Source organism: Psammomys obesus, unplaced genomic scaffold (assembly GCF_907164565.1).
Source record: "Psammomys obesus unplaced genomic scaffold, mPsaObe1.curated_primary_1811, whole genome shotgun sequence".
NCBI classification, from domain to species: domain Eukaryota; kingdom Metazoa; phylum Chordata; class Mammalia; order Rodentia; family Muridae; genus Psammomys; species Psammomys obesus.
Genome location: NW_026596466.1, coordinates 2,276,660 through 2,294,148, shown reverse-complemented (window position 1 = coordinate 2,294,148; position 17,489 = coordinate 2,276,660). Strand labels below are relative to the sequence as shown.

The following is a 17,489-nucleotide window of genomic DNA, read 5'->3' as shown; positions in this document are numbered from 1 at the left end:
AATAATTTTAATAATTGTTTGTTGATATAATGTTCCTTTGGAATGTATACACCTTACCCTTGTTCATTCAAATGCTGATTTCTCTCCCCCACTATCTGGTTTCAATCGGGACATTGCATTGTGATACTTATTCTAAGCATCACCTGTCTCAAGTTTGTGTAAACATGCTACCATTTGTTCTCTAAATTGTCAATTAAAAAAACCAGCCACAATGTTGAGCAATGGAGAGGAAAGGGTGGAACATCCTGGTTCAGAGTGGGAGGAGAGGAAGGAAGCAGGAGGAGAGGAAAGAGTAGGAGGGAGAAGAGGAGCAGGAGAAGGAGAGGAGAAGCTGGGAGAGAGGTCTTGGAATGAAGTGGAGAGATGGACCGGACCTAAGATAACACTAAAAGCAAGTATGATGGGTAAAATCTGAATGGTAGGAAATTATGTGGGCTTGGAGGTTTAGGATGGAATAACTATTGCCCAGCTATTGTGATCTAAGTTAATTAAATAAATCCCAGTCTCCAGAGACTCATACTCCAACCAAGTACCATGCATGGAGATAACCTAGAACCCCTGCACAGATGTAGCCCATGGCAGTTTAGTGTCCAAGTGGGTTCCATAGTAATGGGAAGAGGGACTGCCTCTGACATAATCTGATTGGCCTGCTCTTTGATTACCAATCCCTGAGGGGGGAGCAGCCTTACCAGGCCACAGAAGATGACAATGCAGGCACTCTTGATGAGATCTGATAGACTAATATCAGAAGGAAGGAGAGAAGGACCTCCCCTATCAGTGGACTTGGGGAGGGGCATGCGTGAAGAAGGGGGTGGGAGGGTGGGATCAGGAGGGGAGGAGGGAGGGGCTTATGGGGGGATACAAAGTGAATAAAGTGTAATTAATATAAAAATAAAAAAATAAAAATAAATCCCAGTCCCCAGTGGTGATCTGGTTATACAGCTGTTTAGGATTAACCACAGCTTTACTAAAAGATATTTCAATAGCAAATATTAATGACATAATATAACAATTGTTATTGTTACATATAGTTTGTTATGCTAAGAGAAAGAGCCTTTTATTAGACTAAAAGGGGGAGATGTATGGATAAGGTATTGTGTAATTCAAATGCTGATCCCCCCATACTGGTTGTAATCCTTGTTCTGAGAATCTCCTGTCTCAGTGTTGAATAAATATTGCTTCCCAATTCTCCCCTGATATGTCAATAAAGCAGATTACAGCCAATCGCTGAGCAGGGGAGAGAACAGGGCTGGGCTTCCTGCCAGCCAGGAGAGGAGGAAACAGAAGAGGAAGTAGGGGTTTCAGCCATGAGAGCAGTCCAGAGAGACATCAGGAGAAGGAGCTGGAACAGGACGCTACAAAGTGCAAGTATCTCTGGGGGTATGCTGGGAAGGAGACAAATTAGCTTACAGAGTTAAGAACAGAGTTAAAACTGCTCAGTTCTTGTGCTATTAGGCTTGTTAAAATATATAATAGAGTCTCAATTATTTTGAGACTCTATTAATTAATCTGACAGCCAGATTAAGTGAAACTGAAAAAACAAGCACAGTTTTGTAAAAGTAACTTTAACAGTATTGAGCTGAACACATTCTAGGCAAATGTGTTACTACTGAACTGCACTCCTCCCCCCAAAACTATTTGTAGTTACTTTCCTGGAAGATTTTTTCATGTGTGTGGTGGGTGCAGACATACGTGTATATGAGTAGTGTCTGTGTAGGAGTGGAGGCACCCTACCTTATTCTTTTGAATCAGTCTTTCTCCAAACCTGAATCTCACAATTTGCAGCTAGGCTACAGCTCTGATGTTACAAGACTAAACCTGGGTTTTTATGTGAGTCTGGGATTAGAACTCGGATCCTCATGGCTGTGTAGCAAGCTTTCTTCACCCTTAAGTCATCTCTCCAGCTCCTTAAGAGCTCTTCTGGGAGCAGAAGGAGTGTTGAAGCAGGATTTGTGTAATCCTGACTGTCCTGGACTCACTCTGTAGACCGGGCTGGCCTCAAACTCAGAGCTCCACCTGCCCCTGCCTCCCGAGTGCTGGGAATAAAGGCGTGCCCACCACTTCCTGACACCTTGAGAGCTTTATCTTCATCATTATTGCCATTAGATTCTCAGCTACCCAAGAGCCAGATGTGTTTAGCTTGTGAATTACCCTATGTGCAGCAGTACCACACCAAGCCTAACACACAGGAGCTCCTCGGAATTTGCTAGGAAATGACCAAGAGTGAAGCCTCCTCCTCATCCAAGTCACCTCAAGTCAGCATCTGGAATAACCCTTCTGTTGGGGGTGAGTGAGCTTCAACCTCCATCTCACTGCTTTAGGAAAAGGAGTGGTTCCTTTTTAGATTATGTATTTGTGGCAGGCTGTGAACTTCGCAACTCCTCTGTGTTCTATTGCAGAGGCTGGGACACCAAAGTATTTGAAGGTCCCATTTTTTCTGTAGCTCAAGGCAGACCTGGGGCACAACTGGCTATTACGACAGGTTGCAATACCTAATACAATTGAGCAGATCAGGAAAAAAAAATCTTTGAACCGACAGTACCATGGGAACGAGCAGATGTTAACGTGGCTCTGATGAAGTAGTAAACTAGAAGGCAACTGTTACTGGAAATGATTCAAACTGTGAACAGAAAATGTGTGATCTCTCCTTCAAATTCCAAATTCTCAACATTGTTCTGATGATACCTGCTTCTAGATAGCCTTGGCAAGGCTCCAACAGCTGAGGAGAAGGCTCAGGAGACAGAGAGAATTAGTCAGGCAAGCATGGCAACCTCCTGTGAGCCCGGGACTCAGGAGGCAGATACAGGGACGCCAGGAACAAGCTGGCTAGCAAGAGCAGCTGGGATCGGTGAGCACTGGCTGCAGTGAGAGGCCCTGCCTCACTAAGAGAGAGTGACCAAGAAGAGACCCAGCCCAGCTTCATGCATCCACAGGCATGCACACCCACATGCGTGAATGCACCCGCACATGTGCGTGAACATACACGTGTACACCAGACATACACACGAAGAAGTAAATAGACACTAAAAAGCCTGGAGTTTTGTGCAGCATGAAAAGGTATTTAAAAAAAAGAAAACAACAATAAAAGGTCACTGGGGTCAGAGAGAGGGATGGCTCTGGTTAGGAGCACTGGCTACTCTTCCAGAGGACCCAGGTTCAACTCCCAGCATCCACATAGTAGCTGACAGGACATCTGACACCTCTTCTGGCCTCTCAGGGCACTAAACATGCATGTGGTTTACAGACATACACACAGGCAAAACACCAATACACGTAAAATTTTAAAAATAAGTCAGGTCATTATCAGCTGAGACTGTAGCTTCATGCTAAAGCTCTCAGCTAGCATGAACGAGGCTGTAGCATGAACCAACCCTACAAATAGGTCACACCAGCTACACAACTGCTGACTAATGACCGGGACAGTGGTAGCACACATGCCTTTAATCACAGCACTTGGGAAGCAGGGGCAGGCAGATCTCTGTGAGTTCAAGGCCAGCCTTGTTACAGAGTGAGTTCCAGGACAGCCATGGCTACACAGAGAAACCCTGTCTCAGGAAAAAAAAAAAAAAATCCTTCTCAAAAGTTTAAGTTGGTGTCACTAAAACAGTCAAGAGGTTCTGGAAAGTCTGAGAGCTGCTTAATCCATAAGCATTATGACCACAACAATCATAAACACACAGTGCCATCTGAAAATCCCCATCTGTGTGAAGTGCTAAGAAGAATGGAGAGTTTTGAACTTGGTGAGGAATCCGAGGGCGAGGGATTTCCAGGATTCTCTACATGTGTGTGCACGCACACACACACAGCCTCAACCGCATACCTAGTGACATTCCCCTTCCCAGGCCCATGTGCTAACATGTGGAGAGACCTGGAGCAACTGAGGGGCAGTCCATTCCCTGTTTACCAGCATACATTTTCCTTGATAGCTGAAATTCTTTCCTGGGTAAAAGCTGTCAGAATCAAAATGGAGTCACTTGTGTCAAACCTTAACAATAATAAAGTGTTACAAGGGAGAACATTTCACACACACATACATGATAACAAGATCTCCCAGGACAGTCTGCCGGAACTGCAACCTTCTACAGACACAGTTCCTATCTCACCCAGAAAACACTTCCAAGGACATCTGCTCAGCAACTGCTTGCTATCTGGGACTACTGCCAGCCTGCTGCAGCCAAGGGTGACCATTTCAAACCACCTCATCCAACTTTTAAAGGATGTTTTCTCCTTAAAAACTCTTTTCTTTGCCACCTTGACGGCACATGTGACTTACTGTGACACATATTCATTCTCAGTTCGCCTGTCTTTGGAAATGGCTCAGTAGGGTAAGTTAAGCCTCTTGCTGCCAAGCATGGCAATCTGAGTTTGTTCCCCGGAACCACGTGGTGTAAGGAGAGGACCAACTCCTCCAAAGTATCTTCAGACTTCCAGATTTCTGTCATAGTGTGTACCCCCCAAATAAACAAATAAATATAATTTTTAAAAAATTTAAAACAAAGAACATTGTTCATATGTCTGTTACTCTGGCATCTACAATCTCCTCCATCTCCTGCATGCATCCCTCACATTTGGTTTCAAATGTCATGTCTTTCAAACACCTCACATCATTGATGCCTCATCAGTCCTGGTGCGGGGACTGATGTCTCCAGCAGTGGCTCATGACAGTGCAATGGGCTATCCCTCCCCTGCCTTCTGTGGCTTGCTAAGCTGATGCCTTTTGTAGTTTCAGACTGCTGAAGAAAAGCTCGAGTTGGTTTGGTTTCCTCAAACCACATGAAATAAATATGTCTGAAAATGAGCCTACCACTAAATACCCACTGCACAAAAAATAGGAGGCTTGAAGGAGAGGCAGCAACTCCGGATGAACAAGCGCCTGAGTTCCCTCCCGCCCGCACCTAGGTCAGGAATTATTCAGAAATCAGATTCAAGTTGTGGGTGGTGCTCACCTGTCACCCAAGCACTAGGAATGTGGAAGCAAGAAGATCAGGAGTTCAGGGTCACCCTCTGCTACACAGCGAAGTTGAAGACAGCTGGATTATATGAGACCCTGCCTCAACAGAAGAAACTATTCCAAGAGCAAATGACCACAGGAGGTGGCTTTGAGGACAGAGCACACAGGACACAGCTGGCATATGAAGAAGCAGTGGCTTCACTGCATGTTCCTGGATGTTCCCAAGCTGCTGCCGCCTGTCCTTAGGTGACAAAGTTCATGACAAAATGCAGACTGTGACAACCTTGGCCACCAACTCCAAGAGGCATGTGTCTGTGTCCTGGCCACACCGCACTGAGTACAGTATGTCTTAACCCCCCCCCCCCCATTTTCCATCAGAAAATGCTCAACCTGGAATCTTGGGTACACACGAAAGCTGAGACCCACAGAAGACCTCTCTCCTCCAATGTGTGTGCGCGCGTGCGCGTGCACAGCGCATGTATAAGTGCTCAAGTATCTGTATGAGTATGTGGAGGCCAGAGTTTGTTTTGTTTTGTTTTGTTTTGTTTTGTTTTGAGCCATGGTCTCTCACTGAATCTGGAACTATGCTTCATCTAGACTGGCTGACTAGACTAATCTGGAATCCTCCTGTTTCCATTTCCCAGCACTGGAATTATGGCACATGCCACTATATACAGCTTTTGACACAGCTCTGGGGATCTTGCCTGCAAGCAAGAACTTTACTGACTGAGCCATCTCCCAACACCCCTCTCATACATTTTATTGATGCCAATAAATGCCAGGCACCACAGCAAACATTTGATGGGCTCTTTGGTTACAAGTCCAGTGTCTGCTTATCATGGTATCTCTAGCCACAAATCTCAGTGGCCCTAAATGCTTGCCTCCATAAAAATGGAGAAGACACCCAAAGATAAAAAAAAAAAAAAGGGGGGGGGGGCTCCAACTCCAGGAAGAAACACATCTAAGGCTGAGCAGGAAGAGGCCCAGGACAAACAGTAGTTCCCCACATTCCTCATTCTCAAGATACTGAGTGTCCAAGATCTCCAGCCCTCAAGGCAGCCTGGGTCATGAACAGTAAGCCACACATGTGGCCTCCAGGGTAAGATGCTGGGTGACAAGAGGCAATTGCCTGAGCTGAGTCCAGGCATTAAGACCTAACATGGACTCTCAATGGAGGGCAGGTCTACCCACCAGAGGATGTGTGGCAGTATCTGGAGACATTACTGTGACAGTGCAGGGAGACAGCCTCGGGGCCAGGGAAGCTGTGACACACACAAGTATACCCAATACACTTCCCATAGCAAGACCTTCTCCCACTCAATGATGTCCAGGAAGCTGAGGTGGAAAAATCAGGGCTAACTGCACTTTTCATAAGAAATAAAGGGCAGAAGGGGAACAGCCCAAAGCCAGGCATGACGACACAGAGCTGTTATCCCAGCTATTCCGAAGGATGAGGTAGGGGATCACAAGTTTGAGACCAGCACAGGCTCCATAGTGAGACCAAGGCCAGCTTGGGAAAAGCAATGAAAGCCTATCTCAAAATAAAAGAAAAATAATCTGGAGAGTTGGAGAGATGGCTCCATGGCTAAAATAATTTGCTATTCTTCAAGAAGACCAAAGTTCAGTTTCCAGCACCCACATCGGGCACCTCACAGCCATCTGTAACTCCAGCTTCAGGAAACCCAACCCTCTCTTTGAGCTTCTACAAGTACCTGCATACACATGGCTTACATGCATGTATGCACACACAAACATATGCACACATGCACATGCATACACCCATTTAAAAAACAATCTTTAAAATGTCTTTAAGAGAATTAAGACATAGCTTGTAGCTCGGTGACAGGGGTTGGCTCACTGGTAGTGCACCTACCTAGAATCCTCCAGTGACGGGCTGGGGTGTGGCTCAGTGGTAGAGCTCCTGCCTAGAATCCCCCAGTGAGGGGCTGGGGTGTGGCTCAGTGGTAGAGCCCCTGCCTAGAATCCCCCAGTGAGGGGCTGGGGGCATCTCAGTGGTAGAGATCAATGAACCTAGCATATACAAGCCCTTAGTTCCATCTCTAATACCACACACACACACACACACACACACACACACAGTGCGGGGAGGGAGGGAGAGAGAGGTTCCAAACAGCCCTGCTGACCTCACACTTGCTCTTGCCATGATTATAAGCAAGCCTTATCCCTCACCCTTCCTAAGGTGCTGACAAAAACCACATGGCCCTGCCATCACCCTCCCCACAGTGCATGTAAGTGATTGTCATCTTTATCTCAATGACAGGACACAGAGCCCTCTCCTCATGGCACAGGCCCTAAATTCCAGCCCCTGGGAAATTACCAAGAACTGCCTTCCAGCCCAGCCTGCTCCACATCCACCTTTGCCTCCCTCCCAAACAGCCCGTATTTTGATAAGCTGGAAAATCAGGAAATCACAGCACCAAAAAAAAAAAAAAAAAAAGGCAATGTTTATGGAAAACAGAACCCAAACACGACAAAGGGCATTTCCATGGTGCGCTGCAAGCACAGCAGTGATTCACAAGAGGCGGGTAAGCTGCCAGCTGGAGCCTGGTTCCCGCTCCCAGGGCAGCTTGGCTCCAGGCATCAGCCATCCAGGTGCTTCTACTTCGTAAGCCTAAAGAAGCTCCTAAAAGCCTAGAGCAGCCTCTACTGTGGCAACAAGAATGGGGCAGAGCCTGGCTCCGTGACAAATGCCTGTAGTCCCAGCACTCAGGAGGCAGAGGCAGCCTGATCTCTGTGAGTTCAAGGCCAGCCTGGTGTACACAGTAAGTTCCAGGCCAGGTCTGTCTGTCGTGGGGTCACTGTGCCGTGTTACCTGGGTGTCTGCAGGGCATCTTTGGCTCCTAACTGAGCCAGGCCTGCTCCTTCCTTTGCATCTCCCTAGGCCTTACCAGAGGCTCTAGAGTATGCTGCAATGCCAAGTACAAAGCACAACGGCTGAGGCTCTAGCTCAGTGGCAGAGCACTTGCCTAGCATGGGTGAGGCACTAGGTTCAATCCCTAGGACTGCCAGAAAAAAATTTAAAAAAGAGGGGGAGAAGGAGCCGCGGCAGGATGGGTATGCCTGTGGCAGCTAATCTAGCATAATCCTCACAGCCCTTGCCCTGACCAAAAGGCACAGGGCACCTTCATCACACCCAGAGAGAATGGCAGCCAGGAAAGTCATCCCTTGGGCTGGGCCTGCTTGGGCAGTAACATGACCCCCTAAGGCCCAACAAGTGGGTCACTCAGCCTGACCAATGAAGAATGGACTCTTTATTGGAGAGGTTTCCGTAGCCACCAGGGGAGAGAGGCTTTGAGCTGCAGAACTTCCTCCGGCCTGGCCTCATGTGAGCGGTGTTGAATGAGTGGACAGAGAAAAATCCACACTGCACTCAGAGCAGCCAGCAGCCACTACACCCCAGAACAAGCTCGCCAAAGAGCCCCCTCACTCAGGTGGCACAGGACAATGGCCTAATGACAGACAGACCCACGGTACTGGGCACCAGCGGCAACCCCTGCGTCTCATCAGGCCTGCTCTGTGCAAAAGAATGTCCACAATGTTGCTCCGGGGGCTGAGGAGATGGCTCAGTGAGTAAGAATGCTTGTTGTGCAAACACGAGGACGTAAGTTCAAATCCTCTGCACCACATAAACTGCTAGGTGTGGCCTTGGGCCTCTAACACTCACTGTGAGTGTCACGCAGAGGAAGACCACAAGCCTGTTCCAGGCTCAGTGCAGGACCCTGCCTTAAGGGAGTAAGGGGGAGAATGATACAGGGCAGGGTGCCTCGGTGTTCACACACAGGTACAAACACCTACACATGCACCACACACACCTTACACAAGCAAAAGGAAAACAAAGCAATGCTCCACATACCAATATCAAGGTCCTGAGCTCGAGGGCGTGGGTGCATGTTCGTGCATATGTGTACAAGCTCACATCTGCATGCATATGCAGCTCCAGCCCACATGACCTCTTCCCTCAAAAACCTCTCTTTTTGACTAAACAAAGATTCTACACACACACACACACACACACACACACACACACACACGTGGATAGATGTATAATTTTTTTTTTTAAACAAAGGGCCAGTGAGATGGTTTAGTGGGTAAAAGCATTTGCTTCGCAACCCAAGCTGGACACAAACTCTCCCCTTTCTTGCCCTGGCCTCCTGACTGCTGGGATTACACCTGGCTATGGGAAGTCTATGAAAACAGAGCATGGGGTTGGGAGGCTGGCCAACCGGGCACCTGCTGCCTAAGCCTAAAAACCCAGAGCTAGAGTCCCAGAAAATACCATGGAAAGAAGGAACTGACTCCACAAAGCTGTCCTCTGACCTGTGAGTGTGCCATAATATGCACACGCACACACGCGCTCCCGCACACACACTATATATGTATGTGTATATATATATATATGTATAATTTTTTTTTTAAATAAAGGGCCAGTGAGATGGCTTAGTGGGTAAAAGCACTTGCCATTAAGCCTGATCTCCTGAATTCGGTCCCTGGGACCCACGTGGTGGAAGAGAACTGGCTCGCAGTTTGATTTCTGACCTCCACACTGACGCCTGCCTTCACTAATCTCCCGACACAAATAAGCGCTCACATTATTAAAACAGAAACAAATCAAAGTTTTGAAAAAGCTGTCATCATGAAACCTATCACTTTGTGTCCTAACGTTAAAGAAAGCATGTGGCTGGAGATGGCTCGACATTGAAGCATGTATATTGCTCTTGTAGTGGCTCTGGGTTCAAGACCCATTATCCACAGCAGCTCACAACCATCTGGAACTCCAGGCCCTCACAGGGTACATATCCACACACATAAAACAAATCTGAATTTTTTTGAAAAAGTTAACTAAAAACTGTAATAACCTCTGGCAAAATAACTGATTTCTATCCACTAATTGGATAGCAAAGCGACGGGCACCAAGCCACCAAGCACGTCCTTGCGCCCATAGCAAGGCAAGCACCTGCTCCTGAGGCCCGAGAGAAGTATGACAACTGCGCCCAGGTCACCTGAGACGCTGACTAACGTCCTGCATAACTTCATGAGGGCACTTGGCACCAGAGGCCCTCAGGCTGGTAGTGTCATGAGAGTCTGTGGAGGATCCTTCGCTGCCCTTCTACCTAGTCGCCCTGAGACTCCTGGCATACCTGAGTGGGACTCACCCTGTGGCAGGTCACTGACCCGGAACCCACGGGTCTCTGGGACTAACGGACCAGATATGGCCTGGCACACTACAGAAGGTAGCTGAAGCCGCTGAAACGGGCCACCACGTGCCTGGCAGTCAATGTACATGTCCAGTGAGGTTACTCAGACCTCTGGGGACATCAATGACTAATGCAGGCCCACTCCCGTCAAACCAGCCTCACCTTCCCCCATGTGCTGTCCCCTCTGCCTGTCACCCTCCCAGCCTCCCTTCCATGCTCAGACCCCGCGCCCCTTCCTCACCTGCTGTGGTGGTATCCACGTCCCTCGCTGCCATCTCTTCCACATCAGACCTCTTCCTCAGCTCAAACCTCCGGGACAAGCCTTCTCGGGGCTTCCATAACTCCTGGATCAACAGGGGTTTCTCATTGTCCCCAAACACTCGGAAGCACTGGGCCTGCCACCGCTGTCCAGAGTCCCCAGCCTGGCCCACAACGTCACAGAGCACATACTGGCCAGCACAGCCAGGGTCCAGGGCATAGCGCTCTAGTGCCTCTTTCACCAGCTCCTGGGCGCTTGAGGTGCCAGTGGCCAGAACACTCTTGTAGTGGGTGCCTGTGCAGACACTGTCCCCAAACACCTTCAAGACGCCAGGGGCCGAGAGCTGGGTAGAGAGCTCCGCGGGGTCATCGCTGGCACCCAGGCTGCACAAGGTGGAGTCCAGGTCACGGTACTTGTAGCTCAGTGTCCGGGACAGCATAGTGGACAGCAGCTGGCTCTGTCGCTTTAGCTTGTTCTTCGTGGGAGGAGACATGATGAACTGAGTCCCATAAAACATGGTGGGCGAGTCTTCATGAATAACCACTGAGGCTTTCAGCCAACAGCTGGGGGAAGGCCGGAGCCTGGGAGAACAAAGGGATAAGGTTAGGGCAAGTGTCAGCGTATCAAGAGCAAAAGAGACACGAGTCCATCTCAGCCCAGGGAACACTTCCGGGCCATCCCAGCATCCACACCACCTGGAGCCAGGACCCCAGCAATGGCACTAAGTCAGAGCCTGTGAGGTGCAAGGTTCAAAGCAAGTCTGACAGAGTGCTTTCAGGGAAAGCCACTATGAAGAAGCACGAGGAAGTCACAGTAAGCCATAACTGCCTTCAGGCTGCATGACTTCTGAGAAGGGCTGGGAACAGCACTGCAAGTGGACAGGGGACAAACACACAGTCTCAGCAGGGCTGACTCTCTGTCCTGGCGGACATGCCCACCATTTAGCCAGGTCACAGCCAGAATAACAACATCAACAACAAGAAACAAAAAGCAAGCCATATTCAACTTGGGGACAGAGTTCTGTCCCTCTGTAGGTTCACTTTTTTCTATGCCAGTCTATACAAAAGACAAAGCTCAGCCCAAACAAACACTTGCAGAGCTAGGGAAATGGCCACAGCTACAACTATTAAAATAAAAAATAAAAATAAAAATAAAAAGCCTAGGACTGGAGAGATGGCGCAGTGGCTAAGGGCACTTGCTGTGCACACATAAAGACCTGAACTCAGATCTCCAGCACACGTGTAAAAATCTGAGCATGGCTATGCACACACCTATAACCCAGCAGCGTGAGGGGCAGAGACAGAAGACTGGCTGCCAACCTAACGCTAAGCTCAGAGAGAGACCCTGTCTCCAAAGAATAAGGCTGAGAATGAAAGAGCAGGTCACCTGATGTTCCTCTCTGGCTTCCATGGACACGCCTGCACTCCCCCCCACACACACACACAACAACAACACAAACCCCAAGAAAATGCTGCTCCCCATGACCTGGCAGAGGAAACTGGTCCTGACTAGAAGAGATCCCTGACGGACGGCGGAGGCTGGTCCCAACTGAAGAGATACTTCCGTAGGCCTGAAGCTGACCTGTCCACTAGGTCACTAGGCCTTGAGGAACCACAGAGTGCTCCACAGCCCGTGGAGACATTCTTGGAATGCTTGCACTCCACCCACCACAGCAACCACCCGGCCACTGGGCCCCCCCAGAGCGAGGCCGGCTCCCCAGGAGCTCCGAGGGAGCAGCGAGAGGCTGCCTGGCGCAGAATGCTAAGCCTAATGTCCTGTGGGGCTCAGAGGTGGAATTGCCCATCTTCCTCACAACGGTCTGCAGTGGCTGGGGAGCCCAGAGAAGGAAATGGGGGCTTTCAGCTCTGCCACCAGCCAAGATGAGGCAGAAAGGCTGCATGCACTCATCTCCTGACGACCACACCCACTCCTGCACCACAGACAGGCCAGCCAGATTGGTGAGGCAAGAGAGGAGCTTCTAGAAGGCTCACCCCAGACAAGTGTGTTCAGCCTGCAGCCCTGGGGCTGCGCGCAATCGAGGATTAGTTGCGAATGACACCCAACACAAAACTGTAAACATTTAAAACCCGGGCTTTTTGGTGGTTCGGCTTGGTTTTGCGCAGTGCCTGACTGTCTGCTTTATAGATGACGTCACGTTGCGATGTGAAAAGGTTGAACACACCTGCTAGTGACTCAGGACCCAGAGAAAGCACCAGAGACCTGCCACCCTGACTCCAGCCAGCCAGCTCCACTGGAGTCCCCGGCTGCCACTCACCCACATTTTTATGGGTTGGAGAAGCAGCAGCTGAAGGCAGAACCACCCAAGGAACTCTTCAAAGGACTCTCACAGAGCTAACAGGAGTGGGTAAAGGCCCTGGCCACCAAGCCTGCTGACCTCAGGCTGACCCAGCAGCCACAGCAAGAAGGGGAGAGCCAGCTCCCAAAAATTGTCTTCCCATCTCTCTATGTGTCATTGTCCGTGCACACATGCAATAATAATTTTCAAGTAGAAAAAAGATTCTTGGGTCTAGAGAGGGCGCAATGCTTAAAAGCATGTGCTGCTCGTGCAGAGGACCAGGGTTTGGCTCCCAGCACCACATGGCATCCCACACCTCTAAGTAACCCCCATTCCACAAGATCTGAGGCCGTCTTCTGACCTCTGAGGGCACCAGGCCCACAGGGCACACGTCCTGCATTCAGGCAAACACTCATAAAGTAAATCTAAAAACTAAACAAGTTTGTTTGTTTAAAAAAAAAGACTGAGTTTAGTAAAGCAGAGTGTGTGGTCCCCATCATCTGTCAGGAGGTGAAGGAACAAGGGTCGACCTGAGTTACACAGGACGCTCCAGGCCAGCCTGTGAACAAGAGACCCCCCTCTCAAACAAAATAAAACAAGACAAGGCAAAACCAACCAGCAGGGAGCCAGATGTGGCCACCCGTGCCTGTAACCTTGGAATCCCAGCAACTCAGAGGAGGCTGAGGCAGGAGAATCTTCAGCTGGAGGCCAGCCAAAGCTACTCACCAAGTCTGAGGCTACAAACACAGGAAAATCCTGTCTCAAAGCAAAGACCCCACAGGGAGCCAAAAGCAACTGCCCTACCTCCAAACTGACACTGAGGATCGGATTTCTTCCGGCTCTTTGCCTGAGGCCTCTCCCCACCAGCAGCACCTTCAGGAAGGAAGCCAAAAACCAGGCCGCCAAACCTAGTGCTTCAGAGCCTGCTGGCCTGGGTGCCTGGGCGTTGTGGGAGGAGTGTGAGCTCTCCAAGACCCTCCTGAGAGCTTTAGGCGCTCAAGCTGGAGCCCCCAAAACTAGCAACAGCCCTGTGGGATAGTCTCTGGGTCCTATCAGAAGCCGCTGCCCACCACAGAGCCTTAATAACGTACCCATTTCCTGAAGACTTGAGCTTACCTATAAATAGCTGGTGTCCAGAGAAAGTGGACAGAAAAGGGAATACAGAAGATTCTTTGGGGTCTCACTGAAGAAAGTCATGGAGGGGTCAAAGCATCGATCGTGTCTCTTCCCCTGAGGATCCTGTGACAAGCCTCGACAGCAACCCTGAGAAGCCTAGAACTGACTATGCTCCCCTGCATGTCACTGTCACTTACAAAAAAAACATTTTCAAGGAGCTGGCGAGATGGCTCAGTGGATAAGGGTGCTGGCTCTGCAAGCAAGAGGACGGGAATCCGAACCCTAGCATCCATGTACAAAGCTGGGCCTGGCTGCACACGCCTGACCTCAGCACTGGGGCTAACATACGGGCTCTGTGGACCGAGGCTCCTCCAGCAGAGATGTCCTCTGTGCTTCACAGAAGTGGCGGGGAGAAAGAAATGTGGGGCCGTGTCGTCTGACCAAGTGTGCTGGCCATGGAAGAGGCAGCTAGACAATGAACGCCGCCAGCTTCGGTTGGTCCGGCCTCTGCTTGTGTGGGACTGGCACACACATTCCCACACGCACTCCCGTGCCCCTCTCTGTCTCTGTCCTCTCTCTCTCTCAAACACACACACACACGATCACCTGTGCATCACATGCAACCATGGGAATTAAAGTTCCCTGTCCAGAAGCTACATGAAATGAAGACAAGACGACCCTGAGATCCGTGCCTCAGAAACACAAGATGACACCTCCCGAGTAACCACTCCAAGCCTGAGCTGGGCCCCTGCTTGGCCCACACCCCTTCCTTGGAAGCCTCTAGACCAGCGCACATTCTCGGATGACACGGGCTCCACAGCACTTCCACGAAGCACAGGGGACGTGTCTGTTGGAGAAGCCTCTGTCAGAAGTCTAACCCAGGAGGGCAACAATGCGGCCTCAGCCACTGACGCCTGTGGCCAGCTTCTGGAAACCGCGTCCAGAAGTAAACGGAAACACAATGCCAAAAGGTGCTTGAGCGGGAGAAAGGTCACAAGGAAACCTCCAGTGTTTAAAAGGGCCAGATCCAATGCAGAAGTCAATGGGCATCTTGTGCAGGCTACACATGCTGGGCAGGCTGGTACAGTCTAACTGTAGTCCTGCTCTAACAAAGCAGAAATGTTAGACTGGGCATGGCAGTGCACACCCAAAATCCCAGTCCTCCGGAAGTTAGAGGCAATAGGAGCAAAAACCCAAGGTCATCCTCAGCTACCCAGGCCACTATCAAAAGCGGAGAGTGGGGAGGAGAAATGGAAGCTGGCATGGCTCACATGGAATAGTGGCTCTCAGAAGGCTACGGCAGGATTGCATGGCAAGGCCTGCCTGGGGTATATAATAAGTTCCAGACCACCTGGGGCTGAGAGACCCCATCTAAAAGGAAGTAATGGGGACAGGGATGTACCTCAGTTTCCGGCATGCATGAAGTCTTGGGTTCCATTTCCAACACTGCACAAACCAGGCACCCTGTAATGCCAGTATTCAGGAGGTAGAGACAGGACAATCGGAAGTTCAAGGTCATTGGGCCTTCAAGATGGCAAAGGTGCTCGCTGGCAAGCCTGACATTCAAATGCCACACATCACATGCTAGACAGAGAAAATGGACTCCTAAAAACTGTCCTCTGACTTCCACATGAGCACTAATTAAGCATGTGCAAGCATACACAGAGAAGTAATAAATTTAAGTATTAAAAATTTAAAGCATGTGAACATAATGAAAGAATAAATAAGTCAACGTAAAAAAATTTAAAAAGAAGTTCAAGGTCATCCTAGGCTATGCAAAGAGTTTGGGCTCTTTGGCTGGGCTACACAGTTCTGCCTCACAATATATACATTAATAAGTGAGAGGAAAGAGAAATGGAAAACTACAACTACATAGTTCCTAGCTCCTCTCCTGGGGTCTTGGGAGTAAGGGGTGCAGGCTGGAACTCCAGAAGTAACCTCCTCCTATGCAGAGGGATTCTAAGACAGAGTTAGCAAAAAACGGTGACGAGCAGGAGGTGACATAAACTGGGTGAATGTGACTCAATCTTCTTAACCCCAGAGTCCCAGTGAATGCTGAGCTCTTGCTTTTTTGAGGCTCTCCAGAAAGCTCTCCTTTATGACCATCCTCCCCACGGCCACTACAGACAGTGGGCCCTGCGGGTGGCCACCTGCTCACAGGCCACTTCCCTTCCTAACCACAGAATCAAGAGTGCAGCCTGTTTGTCCAAACTGGACAAAAATGTTTCTCAAAAGGCCACTTGGAATTCAGGGAAAGTCCTACAGAGGAGAGCACGCCCTGGGTAACCAGATCTGTTTTTCTGGAAGTATGACCTGTCTTTTCCTTTTCTGCCCAATTCTCGCCTCTGGCACACAAACATTTGGGGACACCTCAGGTCCTGGAGAGTCACAGTCCATGCACGGCCCTCGCTGTGGCTGCCTCAGGAACTGTCTGTCCCTTTCCTTATCCTCCAAGAAGAATCGCATTTCTGCTTTAAGAAACAAAAAACCAACCAGCAAACAAAAAACCCCAAGGTTAAGTCACAGCGACCAGGCAGGCAGTGAGGTCAGTGACGGCTGACATGGGTGGAGGGACGTGTCTTTTCCAGCAGGACAATGTGGAACACATTATCATTCCACCAGAAGAAAAAAAACGAGCAGTCAACTTTGCAGGCGGTGCTTTAACCGGCCCCCCTCATCCGCAAATCCTATCTTTATGGCTCAGGCTGGAGGGAGGCTTCAAATGCGAGCATAATTCAATCAGGTTTCATTTGGCCCGCTAGTCACTTAGCAAAAAGGGACTGACTTCCCCCTGCGGGATCAGAGGCAAGCTCCTCTCTGGAATTCACAAGAGGTGGCCAGCAGCTCCGAGACACCGGTAATCAAATTCTTTTTGGCAATTCAGATTAACCAAACACTCGGCAGGAGACAGAGGCTGGCCGGGCAGGTCTGCAGCCTGTCAGGCCCCCACCCCGGGGCTCCCCAGGGACAGAAGCCAGATCCCTCTGAGGGCCTCGGAGCTCCAGCTCAGCATCTGTCTCGGGCGCTGCACTTGTCGGGGGGCTGGCTGGAAAATGGTACAGAAATAGCTGGAGAAACAATGCCTCTCGCGGGCACACGGGTGGGGAGGCGACACGACGCGGGACGGGTGTAGGCGGGGGTGTCACCACCATCCTGGTGGAAGAGTGCGGGACTCCCGCCTTGAGCTCTTTCGGGACGCCTCAGGTTAGACTGCACCCCCAAGGCGCTACCAGGGAAACTGAGGCCCGGAAGGGCCCCTCTGCCACGAGTGACGAAACCCGGATCGCCCCTGGAAGCCCTCGGGGCCACGCCACCCGCGCCCACCCAGCCTCCGGGTGCAGATCCCCCGGGCCTCTCCAGGTCCCGTGCGCTCGCCGGTTTCCATGGCAACCGAGCAAGCCTGCCTCTATCGCGCCCGGACTCGCCGCGGGGACCGTGACCAGCGCGGCCCCGCCCCAGCGCGTGCCCCGCCACCCGTGTCTCAGCCCGCGGTCTCCTCCGCGCCCTCCGCGCCCTCCGCGGGTCCCCGCAGCCTCCCCAGCGCCACTTCCTGGGCCACCCTCGGCCTCCGCCGACCTTCCTCCTCGCGCCCCGCACTCACCTCTGCGCAGCCCGTCAGCCGCGTCCCCCGCGCGAGGCTCCCACGCCCGC

At 50.5% G+C, this 17,489-nt stretch overlaps 1 protein-coding gene across 1 annotated transcript in view; it reads right to left on the bottom strand.

Moving 5' to 3' along the window:
* Radil (Rap associating with DIL domain) overlaps nt 1–17,489 on the bottom strand; it is a 72,000-nt gene extending 54,511 nt beyond the window's left edge. The window contains exons 1-2 of the mRNA XM_055598685.1: nt 17,440–17,489; nt 10,409–11,007 (exon numbers count right to left, since the gene is read on the bottom strand). Of these exons, the coding sequence (XP_055454660.1) occupies nt 10,409–10,943 (535 nt within the window). The 5' untranslated portion in view covers nt 10,944–11,007; nt 17,440–17,489. The remainder of the gene's footprint in view (nt 1–10,408; nt 11,008–17,439) is intronic.